Source organism: Salmo salar, chromosome 28 (genome assembly GCF_965601325.2).
Source record: "Salmo salar chromosome 28, fSalSal1, whole genome shotgun sequence".
Classification (NCBI taxonomy): domain Eukaryota; kingdom Metazoa; phylum Chordata; class Actinopteri; order Salmoniformes; family Salmonidae; genus Salmo; species Salmo salar.
Window position 1 is genome coordinate 21,744,114 of NC_138318.1, and position 17,921 is coordinate 21,762,034.

A 17,921-nucleotide genomic window follows, 5' to 3' on the forward strand; every position below is an offset into this window, starting at 1 on the left:
TTCCTGAGAGGGAACTTCATGTGTGGTGACTGATTGGTAGACACGAAACAACATAACATTACCTAACTCAGAAACACCACTTATGTAAAAGGAACGCCTTACAAAACCTCAATGGGTTCTTTACAGTGTCCTCACACAAACCCTTATGCCAACGTCTCCAGAGACATTTACTAGCAGAATCCCCTAGGTTGTAAAAGAGTCAATTATATTATTGCTCCATCTCTCGCTCAGATTTTGGATTGTCTCCTCGTTCCTTCCGCCCACTGCCAAGTGACATCAGACATTTAGAAAATAAATTCCTCATGTGCGGTATAAAGATGGTTTCCATGGCAGGGTTTTGTCTAACAAAATCACTGTTTAAGAGAGCTAGGACGATGATTTCATTGCATAAAGGCCCTGATAGCCGGAGCGGTTGGTTGTATGTAGGGGCATGCGCTGTTATGTATGCATTCCAAATGGCACCCTATTTACCCTGGTCAAAGTAATACATGATTTAGGGAATAGGGTGCCATTTGGGACCTAGCCTCATCTTGGCAGAGAAGAACACAAACTGGGCCCAACACCGTCGTAAAACCCCTCCCTCCTCAGACCCCTTTCTTGGTATTGTCAGGAGATTTGCATGGCTCTGACTAACCATCCCTGCACCTCACACCCCAGGTCTGTGCCTCAGTGGTGCGGCGCCGGCCTTGCCCTAGGGCCTCTTGGGTAATTACTTCACTTAAAGAGCGCTTTTAGCCTCTTTTTGAGATGTGAATGCTCTCACTGTGAAGCATAAGCTTTCCTGGCCTAGCTTGTACTACAGTATGATTCTCTGCAACATCTGTTTGCCAGCACACACACACACACACACACACACACACACACACACACACACACACACACACACACACACACACACACACACACACACACACACACACACACACACACACACACACACACACACACACACACACACACACACACACACACACACTTTTCAAGAAAGTCTCCTCCAAAACTCCCACCGCAAGAGAGGGAAGCATTTGAATTGAATTAAAGAACATACAACTGCCGCTCCACCCCCACTAGCTAAAGACTTGGTGGCCATCTGAAGTATGTCTCCCTCCCTCCCCCGTTGTCTCTGTTCTCTGCTGGACACAGCCACAGCACAGTCCGGTTTCGCAATGCCTTTTGGCTCTCCGCCTCATTTATAGTTTCCTAACCTACAGTATATTTCCGTCTGCATTGACATGTTAGTGGCTTGTTTACTTCAGTGTCGGGAGTCGTGTTGGTTCATAACTGTTGAGCCATTGTTGAATTAAATGTCAAATCAATGAATGAAGAATGTTATGGCGTCCGGAAAAGTCCCTGAAGAGTTATCAATATCTCTGGCTAGTCTCCACTGTAGGGTTCTCAACTAAACTAAAGACTTGTGATGAATACACACGTTTTCAATTTCAGACTCTTCAAATGTCAAACTAGTCCTTCCCCACTCCATTGATGTTCTAATTCCAAACAAATCCCTGTCTGCATCCCAAATGGCACCCTATTCCCATAATAGTGCACTAATTTTGACCAGGCTCTGGTAGTAGTGCCTTAAAGGTAACAGGGTGCCATTTGTGGAGCAACCTCAGTCTACAACAGTTTTCTCTCTGTGAAGAGTAAACAATGCCTCTTCACATGGGACCGTGGGGAGGAGGAAGAGGAGGAGAGGTGGGTCATTACAATACAGAACCTGGGGCGTTTTGGAAAGACTGGGAGCGTAGTAGAGGTGTCCCTGCAGGTGAAGTCATGTCTGCTGGGCTGAAGAAGTCTCCTCCACCAGTGGGCCCTGAGGGAGAGTCACATACCCCTACACTGGGGCCAGCCATGCTGAAGTCTGGGAGAACAGACAGACACAGTCAGTCTCAGTCATTGAAATGGACATGCTCACCGGCAACAAAATTAAGGAAACTTAGAGAGACAGACACATGCAGGTCTATTTGCCATGCAAACCCAATATAACATACATAGGCCAAGTGAGGCCCAGAAATATAACAAAGACCAAGCAGCAGAAAAGGAAGATTAAGGATTAGGCATTTTACCAGGTAGAGAGTAGGAAGAGTGTGTCCGCTCCAGAATGTGACTGTGAAGATTAGGCTGGAATAGAGGACACAGATATACACCGTTATTATATTCATGATACAGTATTAATTCATACACTACATTTAACATTGGTCTTCCCAAGGGGTTTGTTGTTGAGAAGTCAGTTGCATTTAGCCAGGGTCATTTTAATGATTACGATCCATTTTAATAAGGACTCATTAAGACAACCATTTACATCTATTTAGTGTTCTACTTCACTTTGGTCTAAATCTTTTAACCACCATAATCTGAACCCTCCTAAACAGGAAACAAACCCTCTAGAGTCACAGCTCTATTTTCTTTCCTTGAATTACTGCAGTGTAATGACTGGTCACGCGAACATGCAGTAATGACTAGGCAAAGACATAAATGTCCAGAGGTCCATTTCGGTTCTTGTCTTCCATGAGGAGTTTTCTATCAACAAATAACTTCTCAGAACCCATCTGAGATGTGGTTAAGAATAGAATAATAGAAGCAGATATGCCTCTAACCTAAACCATAACCCTAGAACACAATCAGGACAGAGACAGACAAGTTTCAGAGTTGTGGTTACATTCTCTCAGACGGAACTCATTTTCTATGTTTTTTAAGGGGAAGAGGCCTGGGGTTTACGTGGGACACAATTAGCCCAGAAACGTATAAGGCCATAGGGGTTCTCAGTTAGAGATGTGGTCGGGTTAGCAGCCTGTTTTCAATCAAGTCCTGGTCCGGAGCCAGGAAGGAGAGATTTCCAGGACAGCCTGAGGTAATGATGTACCTAGGGGGTAGTGTGTGTGTGTGTGTGTGTGTGGGTGTGTGTGTGTGTGTGTGTGTGTGTGTGTGTGTGTGTGTGTGTATGTATGTATGTATGTATGTATGTGTGTATGTGTGTATGTGTGTGAGTGTGTGAGTGTGTGAGTGTGTGTGTGTGTGTGTATGTAAATGTATGTATGTGTGTGCGTGTGCGTGTGTGTGTGTAGGAGAAGGAGGAGTTACCGGTCTTCCCGACCCACATGAAACAACACATTGTTCTTCACTGTTCTCCTAGATCCGTTTACTGGAAGGCTCAGCACAGCAGGCAGGTTGTGTTCTGAGGATAGGAACATGTCCTGGCAGTACAGACTCTTTTCTCCTGGCTGCCCCTGTCTAGGTGCATGTGCATACCAAATGGCACCCTATTCCCATTATAGTGCACTACTTTTGACCAGGGCCGATACACCCTTCTCAGTAAACCACTCTGAACCTAAATAATGGTCTAGTTATATTATCTAGAGCTGGACTCTAGTCATAGACTAAGTCATAGACTGTTCTCTGTGCTACCGCACGGCAAGCAGTACCACTGCACCAAGTATAGAATCAACAGGACCCTGAACAGCTTCTACCCCCAAGCTGTAAGACTGCTAAATAGTTAGTTAAATAGTTAACCAAATAGCTACCCAGACTATCTGTATCGCACTAACTCTTTTGACTCATCACATACGCTGCTGTTACTGTTTATCATCTATCCTGTTGCCCAGTCACTTTATCCCTACCTACAGTATACTGCTGCTACTGTCTATTATCTATCCTTTATCCCTACCTACAGTATACTGCTGTTACTGTCTATTATCTATCCTTTATCCCTACCTACAGTATACTGCTGTTACTGTCTATTATCTATCCTGTTGTCTAGTCACTTTATCCCTACCTACAGTATACTGCTGTTACTGTCTATTATCTATCCTGTTGCCTAGTCACTTTATCCCTACCTACAGTATACTGCTGTTACTGTCTATTATCTATCCTGTTGTCTAGTCACTTTATCCCTACCTACAGTATACTGCTGTTACTGTCTATTATCTATCCGTTATCCCTACCTACAGTATACTGCTGTTACTGTCTATTATCTATCCTGTTGCCTAGTCACTTTATCCCTACCTACAGTATACTGCTGTTACTGTCTATTATCTATCCTGTTGTCTAGTCACTTTATCCCTACCTACAGTATACTGCTGTTACTGTCTTATCTATCCTGTTGCCTAGTCACTTTATCCCTACCTACAGTATACTGCTGTTACTGTCTATTATCTATCCTGTTGCCTAGTCACTTTATCCCTACCTACAGTATACTGCTGTTACTGTCTATTATCTATCCTGTTGTCTAGTCACTTTATCCCTACCTACAGTATACTGCTGTTACTGTCTATTATCTATCCTGTTGTCTAGTCACTTTATCCCTACCTACAGTATACTGCTGTTACTGTCTATTATCTATCCTGTTGCCCAGTCACTTTATCCCTACCTACAGTATAGTGCTGTTACTGTCTATTATCTATCCTGTTGCCTAGTCACTTTATCCCTACCTACAGTATACTGCTGTTACTGTCTATTATCTATCCTGTTGTCTAGTCACTTTATCCCTACCTACAGTATACTGCTGTTACTGTCTATTATCTATCCTGTTGCCTAGTCACTTTACCCCTACCTACAATATACTGCTGTTACTGTCTATTATCTATCCTGTTGTCTAGTCACTTTATCCCTACCTACAGTATACTGCTGTTGCTGTCTATTATCTATCCTGTTGTCTAGTCACTTTACCCCTACCTACAGTATACTGCTGTTACTGTCTATTATCTATCCTGTTGTCTAGTCACTTTATCCCTACCTACAGTATACTGCTGTTACTGTCTATTATCTATCCTGTTGCCCAGTCACTTTATCCCTACCTACAGTATACTGCTGTTACTGTCTATTATCTATCCTGTTGTCTAGTCACTTTATCCCTACCTACAGTATACTGCTGTTACTGTCTATTATCTATCCTGTTGTCTAGTCACTTTATCCCTACCTACAGTATACTGCTGTTACTGTCTATTATCTATCCTGTTGTCTAGTCACTTTATCCCTACCTACAGTATACTGCTGTTACTGTCTATTATCTATCCTGTTGCCCAGTCACTTTATCCCTACCTATATGTACATACAGTACCTACCTCAATTACCTTGTACCCCTGCACATCCACTCAGTACTGGGACCCTGCGTATATAGCCAAGTTATCGTTACTCATTGTGTATTTTATTCCTTGTGTTTTTATCTTTATATTCTTTTTACATTTTTCTTTTTGCATTGTTGGTAAGTAAGCATTTCACTGTTAGTCTATACCTGTTGTTTACGAAGCATGTGTCAAATACAATTTGATTTGATTTAGTGTACACACCGTAGGGTGGGAGAAGAAAGAGGGAGGCATGGTGGTGCACTTCCACTAATGACGTCATAGGATTTATATGGGGGTTTAAGAGCTTTTTAGTACCACCATGTCCTGATTACAGTATTACTCCAGTTGCTTTTGTTCTGAGCACACCTTCTCCATTACTCCTTAACCCACATCTGTCTCTTAGGCATTTTCCCCACTAGGCCCCTACTAAACACACTCTTCTACTATATTTATGACCTGCCCAGGATAAGCACAGCTGGGGGCATTATATTTAAACTAATGTAATGTATAACGTACAAATGCCCCCTCACTGTATGACTTTATTATATAGCCTTAGCTCCCTATAGCTCACCATAGCTCCATAAAGCTCCCTATAGCTCCATAACTCCCTATAGCTCCATAACTCCCTATAGCTCCATAACTCCCTATAGCTCCATATAACTCCCTATAGCACTCTATAGCCCCATAAAGCTCCCTAAAGCTCCCTAAATCTCCCTAAAGCTCCCCAAATCTCCCTATAGCTCCCTAAAGCTCCCTACTTTCCCTATAGCTCTCTTTAGCTCCCTATAACTCCCTAAAGCCCCCCATAGTTCCCCATAGCTCCCCAAAGCTCCCTATAGTTCCCCATAGCTCCCTATAGCTCCTTAAAGCTCCCTATAGCTCCCTGAATCTCCCTAAAGCTCCCCATAGCTCCCCATAGCTCTGCAAAGCTCCCCATAGTTCCCTAAAGCTCCATATAGCTCCCTATAGCTCCCTAATGCTCCCTAATGCTCCATATTTCTCCCCATAGCTACCTATAGCTCCTTAAAGCTCCCTATAGCTCCCCAAAGCTCCTTAAAGCTCCCTATAGCTCACTAATGCTCCATATATCACCCTAAAGCTCCCCATAGCTCCCCAAAGCTCCTTAAAGCTCCCTATAGCTCGCTAATGCTCCATATCTCTCCCCAAAGCTCCCTATAGCTCCATATAGCTCACTATAGCTCCTTAAAGCTCCCTATAGCTCCATAAAGCTCCCTATAGCTCCATATAGCTCACTATAGCTCCTTAAAGCTCCCTATAGCTCCATAAAGCTCCCTAAAGTTCCCCATAGCTCCCCATAGCTCCTTAAAGCTCCCTATAGCTTGCTAATACTCCATACATCTCCCTAAAGCTCCATATAGCTCACTATAGCTCCCTATGCATTGACCGCAAAAGGAAATTAAAAGATCCTCCACAGGTGGATTCACACCCAATTCACATAAAACTCCTCCTCAATATATAATCACATAGCTAGTAGTACATACCATGATGACACAGAGTCTGTGAACATTTGAACATTTGAAAGTCAGTGAAATGGTTTTGATGATGTGGGAACCCAGAGCTGGTATTGGTACTGGTACTAGTAGTGGTACTTACCTGGGACGTGGACAGTGAGTTGACCCCGTTGTGGTGTTGTGGGCGTGGTCCTCCGTGGCCGCCACCCACGTGGACCTTGTGCTCCTTCATGAGAGCCTCTGCCCTCTTGATGATGTCACCTATGCGCTGGATAAACCCCTCCTTCTCCGCTGGCAGGATGAACTCATTGTGAACCTGGAAAATACAGACGCAATTAACACATTAATAACATATGAATAACAACATTTTTATAACATTAATAACCTAATAATAACACATTGATAATATATGTCTGTTTGTCTGCCAGCCTGCCTGTCTGCATGCCTGTCTGTCTCTTTGTCCATCCTTCCGTCCATCCATCTGTCCTTCCATCTTCAGTTATTGTGTTTTGCGTCATAAGTGGCTTCTTGTCCAACCTTCATAGTATGCTAATTTGTTGAAGCAGTCTGAGTCTATGTTGTGCAGATTCTGTGAATTGTGGGTGGGGTGGTTGGGTGGTGGGGTGGTTGGGTGGTGGGGTGATTGGGTGGTGGGGTGGTGGGGTGGTTGGGTGGTGGGGTGGTTGGGTGGTTGGGTGGTGGGGTGGTGGGGTGGTGGGGTGGTGGGGTGGTTGGGTGGTGGGGTGGTTGGGTGGTGGGGTGTGGTGAATGGGCTGGCTCTCCTATCAGTATGTCTTAATTCAGCTCGTATAGTGCTGGTGTGCTGCACTAATAGGGGCATTTATGAGACCTGACCAGCTCTGTGCCAAGACTGGCCTAAACAAAAGCTCACTGTGTTTCAATCAGAATTGGAATAAACAGAACACTCAGTGAACACAAAGTTCTGGAATCTACCACCAACAGAAGCCGAAAATACCACTACCTCATCATGCCTACGTGCTTTGTGTATCTTTACGCCAGAAACTCCCCAAGTTCGTAATCAAAATAAAATGAGACACACGTGTTAACTAAAATGGCACGTGTGTAAACTGCTTATCTTCTTGCCACACAACCCCCTAACCAAGATAAATCTACATGACACAGAAACACAGAGACAAGAGTGTTTTAACTGGAAGTGGGACGTAGAGTCTGTGCTGCTGTGTGAGATAGGAGTAGATAGGAGTATCATTAAGATAAGCTTATAGTGCTTCTTTTCTCCTGCGTTTATAGACTCTTCCTTCAGCATAATGAGTCTTTTACACAGAGATAATAATATGACTGTCATTAAATAAATCCCTAAATGACCTAAGGCTATTCACATCCTAGAGGTGACAACAAACCATGACAGCTGCAATGTCCTCTGGGTTGTCTCCGTCCAGGTCGAACTTGAAGGTAACCATCTTGTCATTGTGAGTCTGCAGCTGACACTCCACCACCCGGTCATCTTTGTCAGAGAGCTGCACATAGAGACACCATCCACCAGTGTTAGTTTGTTTATGTTATGTAGAATATAAAGACACTGGGGTAGCAGTAGAACAAAGATAAAGCACTCTCAGGTGTGTGTGTGTGTGTGTGTGTGTGTGTGTGTGTGTGTGTGTGTGTGTGTGTGTGTGTGTGTGTGTGTGTGTGTGTGTGTGTGTGTGTGTGTGCATGCGTGCGTGCGTGCGTGTGTATGCATACGTGTACCTACTGTATGTGTATGAGGGTGAGCATGGTCTGTGTGGCTCAGTTGGTAGAGCATGGTGCTTGCATAAACTGAATAACCACGCTTTTTTTGTATAACGACTGTGATAATGTCACTTCTGGTTACTTTTTAAAGGATATTCTACCCCAAAATGAATGAAAATTGAATTATGTTGACACCATCTGAAATATAATTTTCCCTTTAAAAGCATTTCAACCTGTAGCCCAACTGATGCAGCATAGAGGCTTTGAATAAATAGGCTGAATCATTGAAAAAAAAACATGCATAAAATGCTTAAGAGTGTCTCGTCAGAATATCATCAAAAATAATGAAATGTAATCATATTATTTTGAGTGGTGGCGACAATTTATTGGGCGCCGCTGCTAAATTATTATAGGGGAAACACTGCAAACTATGCATATCCAAATGGCACCCTATTGGTACCCTATTCCTCCACTATGTAGGGAATAGGGTGCCATTTGGGATGGGCCCTAACATTGGACTTGACAACTAGACTTGACAATCACTTGTATAGAATAGTCTTGATTGATTCATTGATTTGCTTTACCCCAGTGATGCGCAGTCTTGAACGGGCCCTCCTCCGGAACAGCTTGCCAGCCATGCGCTTGGCAACAGTCTTGCCGCTCCTCTCTGATAGGCCCTCGTAGCCGTCACTCAAACCCGAGATCATGTCGGAGGCGTAGCTGTGAAGATGATTGGTGTGTTAGTGAATTTGTGTCATAACCGCCATAACACTACTGGTGCATTTTGTGTTGCAGCCATTTATGAGTTAATACATGCTATGCTATTAGGAGGAAATAGAAATAACCACCTGTCAAGTTTTAGGTCAGAAACAGAGCTAGACTGTTATGCATGCCAAATATATATGCCAAATAAAGCCCAATGTGAGGATATATTAAACATCAGTGTGCTGTAATATGGGCCTACAGCAAATGGGACAAATCTCCTATAGAAAACAAGTACACAGTCATAGTAAAGGAACACCAAATCCACATATTCCGTTCAGCAGTGTAGTATTTATATTATGAAAAAGTGAAAGTTGCACAGCCTGGGACATGCAGTACGTTTTAAAAAGCTTAAATTCAGTCCTCTGGGTCTCTTAGTGCCGTGGTCCCTGATTTATCCCTCCCTCCCTCCATCCACTACTTCAGCAAAGATTTACAGACAGACACTCTACTGCTTGGCAGGTTCCACTGAGCTTTCTAACCATTCTCTAACATCTGAAGTACTTTTGGGTAACTTCAGTTCACGGTGGACAAAACTGGTTATTCACCCACTCAGGACGGAGGACACGGGGAAATGGAAATGTTTTTGTTTACGTTCTTCTTGTTTATGACATACTTGTTTGGTTTTATGTGTTGGTGTCGGGTTTCAGTTTTTAAGTAGTGTTTTTGCTGACTAACTGTAAAAATGTATTTCCCACTTGGTAACTAAAGTATCATCTTTCTAATTGCTATGTATAGAATCATAAGTAGTGCATGCTGAAGATGTTTTGGAACACAAAATACCTTAGACAGAATGGGCACCAGATGACAACACACACAGACGCACGCACGCATTCACGCATTCACGCACGCACGCACACACAAACACCCCCTGGCCAGAAACATCTGATACTAAAGTAAAACAGACAGAAACCTCAAAGTCCATTGTGCTTCAATCACTAGACTGGGGAGAGGCTGTTGTTTCCCCCAGATCAGTCTGCTATTCGGACACACAGATGTGTACAGAGGCATAGGAAGCCTAGAGGTTAGAGGGTCCAGTAGGAACTCGGCGACTGGGGGTCTGTTTGTCTATTCCACTGCTGTTGGAAGCACATCCAAAAACAGTTCAAAGAACGCGGCACTGACTGACCCTGTGCCTCTCAGTGAGTGTGTGTACGTGTGTGTGTCTGGGGGTGATGGGAATGGCAGGAGATGAATGTCTCGTTCTAATAAAAATAGACAAAGTATTTATTCTAGGGAAGAGGCTGAGGAGAGTACCTGTCCACAGGTGAGGTGAAGCCGCTGGGAGGGTGTCCTCCAGAGTGTCCATGCTCCGTATTACCCAATACTGCAATACTCTACAAGCGGGAAAAGGAGAGGGCACAATTAAGCATAAGGCAACAGTCACAGAAACATAGTGAATAACGGTAATTCAAAAATAAGCAGGGACAGTTGAGGTAGAGTTGCTAGTCATCCCCTCTCTACTACTCGTACACTTGGATAACTAGCTCACTATTTGTCCCATTCACTCACAGAGGGAAATCGAAGGGCTGGGATGGGGTGGTGGTGAGGGTGTCCATTGAGGGCGGTAGTCCCAGTCCCGTTGAGGGTTGACCCGTTGAGGCTGACCGCTGTCTCCAGGGGGTCCAGGAGGCCAGAGGAGCTGAGATAGCCGTCTGTCTCACAGTCAGCTGTTACAACAAACACACGAAACATGAGCATGTGACTGACCAGGCAGGGCCGCATTCACTGACTGACTGACACACGCACGCACAAAAGAACGCATTCACGCACATACACACACACACATACAGACGCATGCACGCACGCACACTGTAAAAAATGCTGGGCTGTTGACTCAACTGCTGGGTTGCAGGCATAGGGTCACTTAGTTGGATTGTTCTCTTTTAAAACAGGAAGCTTGGGTTGTTGATGGTGGGTAAAAAGCTGAGGGATGGGGCTGGAGAAATGTAACCACTCTCAAATTCTGGTTTGATATCATGGATGGTCAGTCCTTATGTATGGATGGTCAGTCCTTCTGTAAGGACTGACCATCCATGATGTTAAAAGTTTTAACCAGTGTTTGTATACATTTACTTTGTTTACAAACATTGTAGCAAAACAAGCTTATATTTTGGGTTCTGATGGTGTACGACAGTTGAACTAGGCTCATGAGGCATTTCTAAGTTATATTCTTCAAGAATCAATGGGTACATGTCATTATTTAAGTCCAAAAATGGATGTAGCAACTGCTGATTGCCCCTTTAAGGCTGAACAACTGGAACTTTTGTAGTGTTAATAAGGCTTATCAAGCAACTGCCCACAGCCATTGAAGAGGAGTGGGACAACATTCCACAGGTTACAACCCAACCAACAGCCTGATCAACTCTATGCGAAGGAGATGTGTCGCGCTGCATGAGGCAACTAGTGGTCACACCAGATACTGACTGGTTTTCTGGTCCATGCCCCTGCCATTTTTTAAGGTATCTGTGATCAAGTCATGTGAAATCCATAGATTAGGGCCTAATTTATTTATTTCAATTGACTGATTTATTTATATGAACTGTAACTCAGTAAAATCTTTGAAATTGTTGCATGTTGTGTTTATATTTTTGTTCAGTGTACAAACTTAACATGACTAACAGGAATTACATTTACTCTCATGGCTGGCCAAAAACAACTACATGAAAGCCATGCCACTTATGGGCCAGGCCTGAAAATAACCTATGGATTACATTCATCCCAGAATGAAAGTGAATAAAATGAATAAAAGTGAATAAAAATGAATAAATGAATAAATAAAAGTGAATAAAAACCCAATAGAAAATGAAATTAACCCATGTTTGGGTATTCCCAACAACCCAACATGTTGGGTTATTCACGCAACCCAAATGGCTGAGTCAAAATAACCCAGCCTGTGTTCTGTCCAATATTTACCCACCGCTGGTTTACCAAATAACCCAAATTGGGTTGTTTTTAACCCAACAATTTTGATTAGTGTGCACACACGGAGAGGTCTCAGAGGATTCACTATTGATTAACACAATGGTGAGTACACAATGACAAATGTGGAAGAATGCAGCTCCAATATTTAAACTAGATTAACCTGAATTATTTGGGACCTGCAGTCAAAGAGAGTTTTAATAGTCTTCCTGCTGGTCACTAGAAAACATTTGAGGACAATCATACGCACGAACGCACACACACACGCACACACACACAAACACACACACGAACACACGAACACACACACGCACACACGCACACACTCGACTAGAGAGGTAAGACCATCTAGGACTGAATAATTACGTTATCCTCAGGCTCACATTTCATTCTCTCAGGGCCTAGTCAGGGCCATTCAGCACAACAACAGTTATGAAATCAACAAATACTGCCAAATACTGCCATAATGGACATTGCTTTTATAACCTCACAGGGCTATTAGAACTCCACACCCGGTGTCAAGGTTGACAATAGACCTTGTTGACCAGTGAGACTGTGACATGTGATACAGTCTAATTATGTGTCTCAAATGGCACACTATTCCCTATATAGTCCACTACTATGGCCCCTGGTCAAAAGTAGTGCACTATATAGGGACTACGGTGCCATTAGGGACGCAGACACAGCCTAAATCAGCTGAAGGTTAAGTGTTCTCACAGTTGGCCGAGGAGCAGCTGGTGTGGTGGACCTGGAAGTGCTGGTGCTGGTCTGCTTCTGGTTCCTCTGGTTCCTCTGGTTCAGGGATGAAGCTGGCATTGATGCCCAAGTTTAGATAGCTGTTGACAGGGGACAGGGTGTGGGTCAGAGGGTTTGGGGGGGTCTGACCCTGGCTCTGGGCAGGGGTGGGGGTTGGGGTGGGGACGAGGATGGGGCACTGAGGAGTCTCCAACATTGATGGAGACCTGTTGATCTTCGGGGAGGGCGGCTGCAGTGCAGGCTCAGGCTCCTCCTCAATGGCCTCTTTCTTCTTCTCTGCAAGGCGGCGCAGTTTCTCCCGCTGGCGCTTGATGGCGTTGACACGGTCCCGGATGGCCTTGGCCACCAGCTTGAAGTCGGCCTCGCACACGAAGCCCAGCACCACCTGGGAGACAGACAAGGAAGGTACATATCAAAGTCAGGGCACAATAGTGTGACAACCAGGGAACATTTCACGGCCCATGAACTAGCACTGTCTGTGAAAAGAATAACTCATCGAGGTCTGATGCACTTCCTAACCTTGCTGTTCTGTACTGTACAGATGTAGGATCTTAATTTGAGCCCATTTGCTACAGCATGAAAATAATCCTGCAGCAACAGGAAATGTGAATTATTATGTGGATTACGTTGATCATTTTTTGTAAGGGAAAATCTCTTCTGAAATTTCGAAGTGGACATTTAAAACTTCAGAAGTCTTTTAAAACCTTGAATACACCACATGTTTTACATTTTGTGCTGGAAAGTTCTCCTGCAACAGGGTGATCCAATTAAGATCCAACATCTGTACATCACACAACATGAAATGAAAAGACGACAAGCTCATTACGGCTGTGTATGCCTTGTCTGAGCCAGTGGGTGGCCAGTAGCCTAGTGGTTAAGAGCATTGGGCCAGTAACTGAAAGGATGCTGGTTTGAAAACCTGACCGACTCAGTGAATAATCTGTTGATGTGCCCTTGAGCAAGGCACGAGTGTCTGTCAGGGTGTGTGTGTCGGCGGGTTTTTGCTCCACCCTTCTACTTGATTTACTCAAATGTAAATTTAGAAAGGCTCATAGGGAAGGAGCCTACCTCCTGTTTCTGTAGCATGAGACAGCTTGATGTACATAAGTACACATATACATATGCTATCTTAATTTGACCAGTTTCTCACAGCAGGAAAATAATCCTGCAGCAACAGGACATGTGAATTATGATGTGGATTATAATAAATTGACATTCTTGCAGGGTTGATTTTTTTTTTTGTTCAAGTCTGACAATTTAAAGGGGAAATTATAAACTTCAGAAGCTTTTTTAAAGCTTGAATACACTACAAGTTTGCATTTCCTGCCGTGCAGGAAAATTCTCTGCAACAACAGTGATCAAATTAAAATAGTAGACCTGTACACCCCCTGGACAGGATGCTAGTCTTGTCATTTGCTGTGTAGATAATCAATATGTATTGAGCAGATGCTGTCTATGTATGGAGGGGCTGATCTGGGGCCCTTTGATATTCTTCAAGAATCAATGTAAAAAATACAGCTGTAAATCACAGTGGACCTTTAAAGGATTATGTTACATCCAAACCTGTCCCACTCAGAACACAGTGTTCCAGTCTCAGACCGACGGGGAAGACAAGGACTGCGTCCCAAATAGCACCCTATTTCCTATATAGGGCATGTGTCAAACTCATTCCACTGTTCTGCGGGATTTCGCTCCACCCTTGTAATGAATTAAGGTCACTAATAAGTAAGGAACTCCCCTCACGTGATTGTCTAGGTCTTAATTGAAAGGAAAAAACTAAAACCCGCAGACACGTGGCCCTCCGTGGAATGAGTTTGGAAGGGAATAGGGTGCCATTTGGGATGTACCAAAAGTTGGTCATTTGCCTCCCTTCTCTCTTCCCACCCTCGCTCAACACCTAGTCAGACTACGCAGTTAGATTGCCATAACCCATATTATATGTCCTGGAGCAGGGTTTCCCAAATCCGGTCCCCCCCCCGGTCCCCCCCCCCAGTCCCCCCCCCCGGAGGATGCATGTTTTGATGTTTGCCCAAGCACTACACAGCTGATTCAAATAATCAACGCTTGATGATGAGTTGGTTATTTGAATTAGCTGTGTAGTGCTAGGGTAAAAAACGTGCGCCCAGGGGGGGCCCCAGGACCGAGTTAGGAAAACCCAGTTCTGGATGATAATAAATGGGATCTTGATGAAAAGGCTACATGTATGGAATTGTGGCTGGTGGCCAGGCCGGGTCTTTCTCATTAAAAGTGACCTCTGCTAAAGGGGCTGGAGGACACAAGTGCTATGTCCCAAATAGCACCCTTAGTGTGTGGGCCCTGGTAAAAAGTTGGGCACTATACAGGGAATAGGGTGCCATTTGTGACTCACCCAAGGAGAAGCTGCTTCGTAATGCATCCTGTACGAGAGACAGCCATTATATTATTAAAGCCCTGACCTCCGCTATCTTCATGAGCCATGCTCTCCTCTCACATTTCTACCGCTGATGATTAAACGCTGACCTGTGCCCTTGACAGACTGTCTGCTGCCGGATCCACTTCACTTCATGAGCTAAGCATATGTCAGTGTGTGTCCACAATTGTAATCGAATCATAAACTATGTTTTATTAGATTCCTTGTGTTTGCTGGTTGGGGTCTGTTGCAAATAGCAGTGGTGTAAAGTACTTAAGTAAAAAATACTTTAAAGTACTATATAAGTAGTTTTTTGAGGTATCTGTACTCCTAAAGAAAATAATGTACTTTTTACTCCATACATTTTCCCTGGCACCCAAAAGTACATTACATTTGGAATGCTTAGCAGGACAGGAAAATGGTCAAATTCACACACTTATCAAGAGAACATCACTGGTCATCCCTACTGCCTCTGATCTGGCGGACTCACTGAACACAAATGCTTAGTTTGTAAATATGTCTGTGTTGGAGCGTGCCCCTGGCTATCCGTCAACAAAAAAAATCTGAAAATGGTGCCGACTGGTTTGCTTAATATGAGGAATTTGAAATGATTTATACTTTTACTTTTACTTTTGATACTTAAGTACATTTTAAACCAAATACCTTTAGACTTACTCAAGTAGTATTTTAGTGGGTGACTTTCACTTTTTCTATTAAGGTGTCTTTACTTTTACTCAAGTATGACAACTGGGTACTTTTTCCACCACTGGCAAATACAATATCTATATCATCAGAATCCATACAGGATATTCATTCTTCAACTCATCCTGTACTCATTATCACCACTGTATGGTTCGCTATCTATACATACAGTGTCTGGATATGTAAGTGTAACTTTTTTGTTTGTCTCTAAAAATAAGAATGGCTGTGTTTTCACCTGGTGCAACACCGACACTCCAACAATATGTAAGCTGATTCTACTACCTACTTGCATAATAGCTATAGTATTACACCTAAGTTGTTTCCACTGGTCCTTAGCTTGTGAGAGCCACAACTGGAAACCCTTCTTTTAATCATTAATGTAGGGGAAGTAAAGGTAAAAGAGGCCATGATGTTAGGTAACTGCGAAGGTCAAGTGTAGTGGGAATATACCCAGCCTACAGTGGTAGGTCATATAGCTTTCCCACACAGCCTATTACTGAAACAGAGATCAACTCATGAGTGGTACCAAAGGGAGTGGATATAGTATACCAATCTTACCGTAGATAAATCTCAGCTTTATCATTTAATCATTCAATGCTCTGCTGAGAGCTCTGCTCTGAGTAAGACTTACAACATATGTATTACATGCAGTATGGCAAAAAAACTTGCAACTTGAAACGTGAGCTGCTCACCATCTCCTGCGCCACCTCCTCTGGCACGTCCTTGTAGAGTTCGAACAGGAACTCAATGGCGTTGTTGTCCTTGTACTTCCCATGGAGTTTCTTGGTGTAGTCCATCCGGAGCCAAAGCTTCAGGCCTGACTTCACCATGTCGTCCTCCTCAGCCAACTCAACATGGACGCCGTTGTTTTCCTGGAAGAACGTGTGCTCCAGCAGGTCTTGGATGGTGTACCTGAGGTAAAGGAATAATACAACTATTAAATTCAATAAATTCCTTTTAATTTGACACATTAATTGAACACCAAAGGATTTGATATATAGTTTTCTTAGCAGAAGGACCAGAATTTAATTTCATCATTTGTGTAATGTCTCATATGTTTTATGTAATGTAAGGATATTATGAGAAGCCCAATAGCCCAATACCTTTCATCTTTGTCCATCCGGATACATCCTTCGATGATCTCTTTGAGCTCTGGAACCTTGACTTTGTAAAAACTGTCTGGTTTCATCCCCTGTGAGGAGAAGCAATCTGGTTACCATTGGTTATTTATCTGCTTGGTTTAAAATGGAAGGTAACATATGGTAACCAATGGTAACCTAGGGGACATAAGAGTAATATAGGAGAATGTATAGATAGGGTCAAAGTATGTGCTTTCTCAGATGTTGCCTCACAGAAACATGTAAGACATTCCTCCCTCATGATAGTGAACTCACAACAGTGATTGGGGAGAGAGAGAGAGAGAGAGAGAGAGGGAGAGAGAGAGACGGGGGGCAAGGAAATGGGAAAGACCAAAGAGTCTGTTTATCTGGTCGTGTTAGTGTTGTCCTTTTAAAGGGCAGTGTGGCTACAAAAAGAATGCAGACCTCTGTCTCTCATCAGTGCAGCGCAGTGAGCAGTCCATTATGGGTCGGCAACTGTTTCAATCTCCCTGAGACAACGCTGATAAGAGAATGAAGCAAATCCCCTCGTGTTTTAAACAGCCAAGGTTAACATCACAGCTGTCCTAATGTTACCCCATGTTTATTCTAACATTCAAATAAAACCGTTGGGTAAATAAAGGTTGTTGGTTGGTTAGCTGGTATAAATTGTTGTAATTGTGCAACAATGTTGACTTGTTATGTTTGCGATTTGCCAAGGGGCAGACACAGGCCTGCATTTTCCTTGATAGCCTATTTATTCTGAGACAGAGGATCGAGCTGTAAAGGACCCTTTTCTCTACATCGCTTCAACTCTTACAAACACTTGATTACAAGAAAGGACCACAAAGGACACTGCCCTTCAATTGGCCTCCACTATAATTATAATATCCCTATGGCTTATGAATTTAACAAAGGAACAGACAGTATACAAGCAAGCAAACCAATTGAGTATTCTCTTTTGATCTGACTCTGTTCGAATGCACTGCATACTTGCACAGTGGTCATAATGTCTCTGCTTGTGAATCTAACAGAATAATATGTTAGAACG

General features: G+C 43.4%; 1 protein-coding gene across 3 annotated transcripts in view; it reads right to left on the reverse strand.

Moving 5' to 3' along the window:
* The window catches only part of wnk4a (WNK lysine deficient protein kinase 4a), a 74,290-nt gene that overhangs the window by 6,035 nt on the left and 50,334 nt on the right, over positions 1–17,921 (reverse strand). For all 3 annotated transcript variants that reach the window (XM_014179865.3, XM_014179864.3, XM_014179863.3), the window contains exons 6-15: positions 16,877–16,965; positions 16,466–16,685; positions 12,644–13,067; positions 10,517–10,674; positions 10,262–10,341; positions 8,827–8,962; positions 7,915–8,031; positions 6,678–6,851; positions 2,067–2,121; positions 1,718–1,861 (exon numbers count right to left, since the gene is read on the reverse strand). In XM_014179865.3, coding sequence (XP_014035340.3) covers positions 1,718–1,861; positions 2,067–2,121; positions 6,678–6,851; positions 7,915–8,031; positions 8,827–8,962; positions 10,262–10,341; positions 10,517–10,674; positions 12,644–13,067; positions 16,466–16,685; positions 16,877–16,965 — 1,597 coding nt within the window. The remainder of the gene's footprint in view (positions 1–1,717; positions 1,862–2,066; positions 2,122–6,677; positions 6,852–7,914; positions 8,032–8,826; positions 8,963–10,261; positions 10,342–10,516; positions 10,675–12,643; positions 13,068–16,465; positions 16,686–16,876; positions 16,966–17,921) is intronic.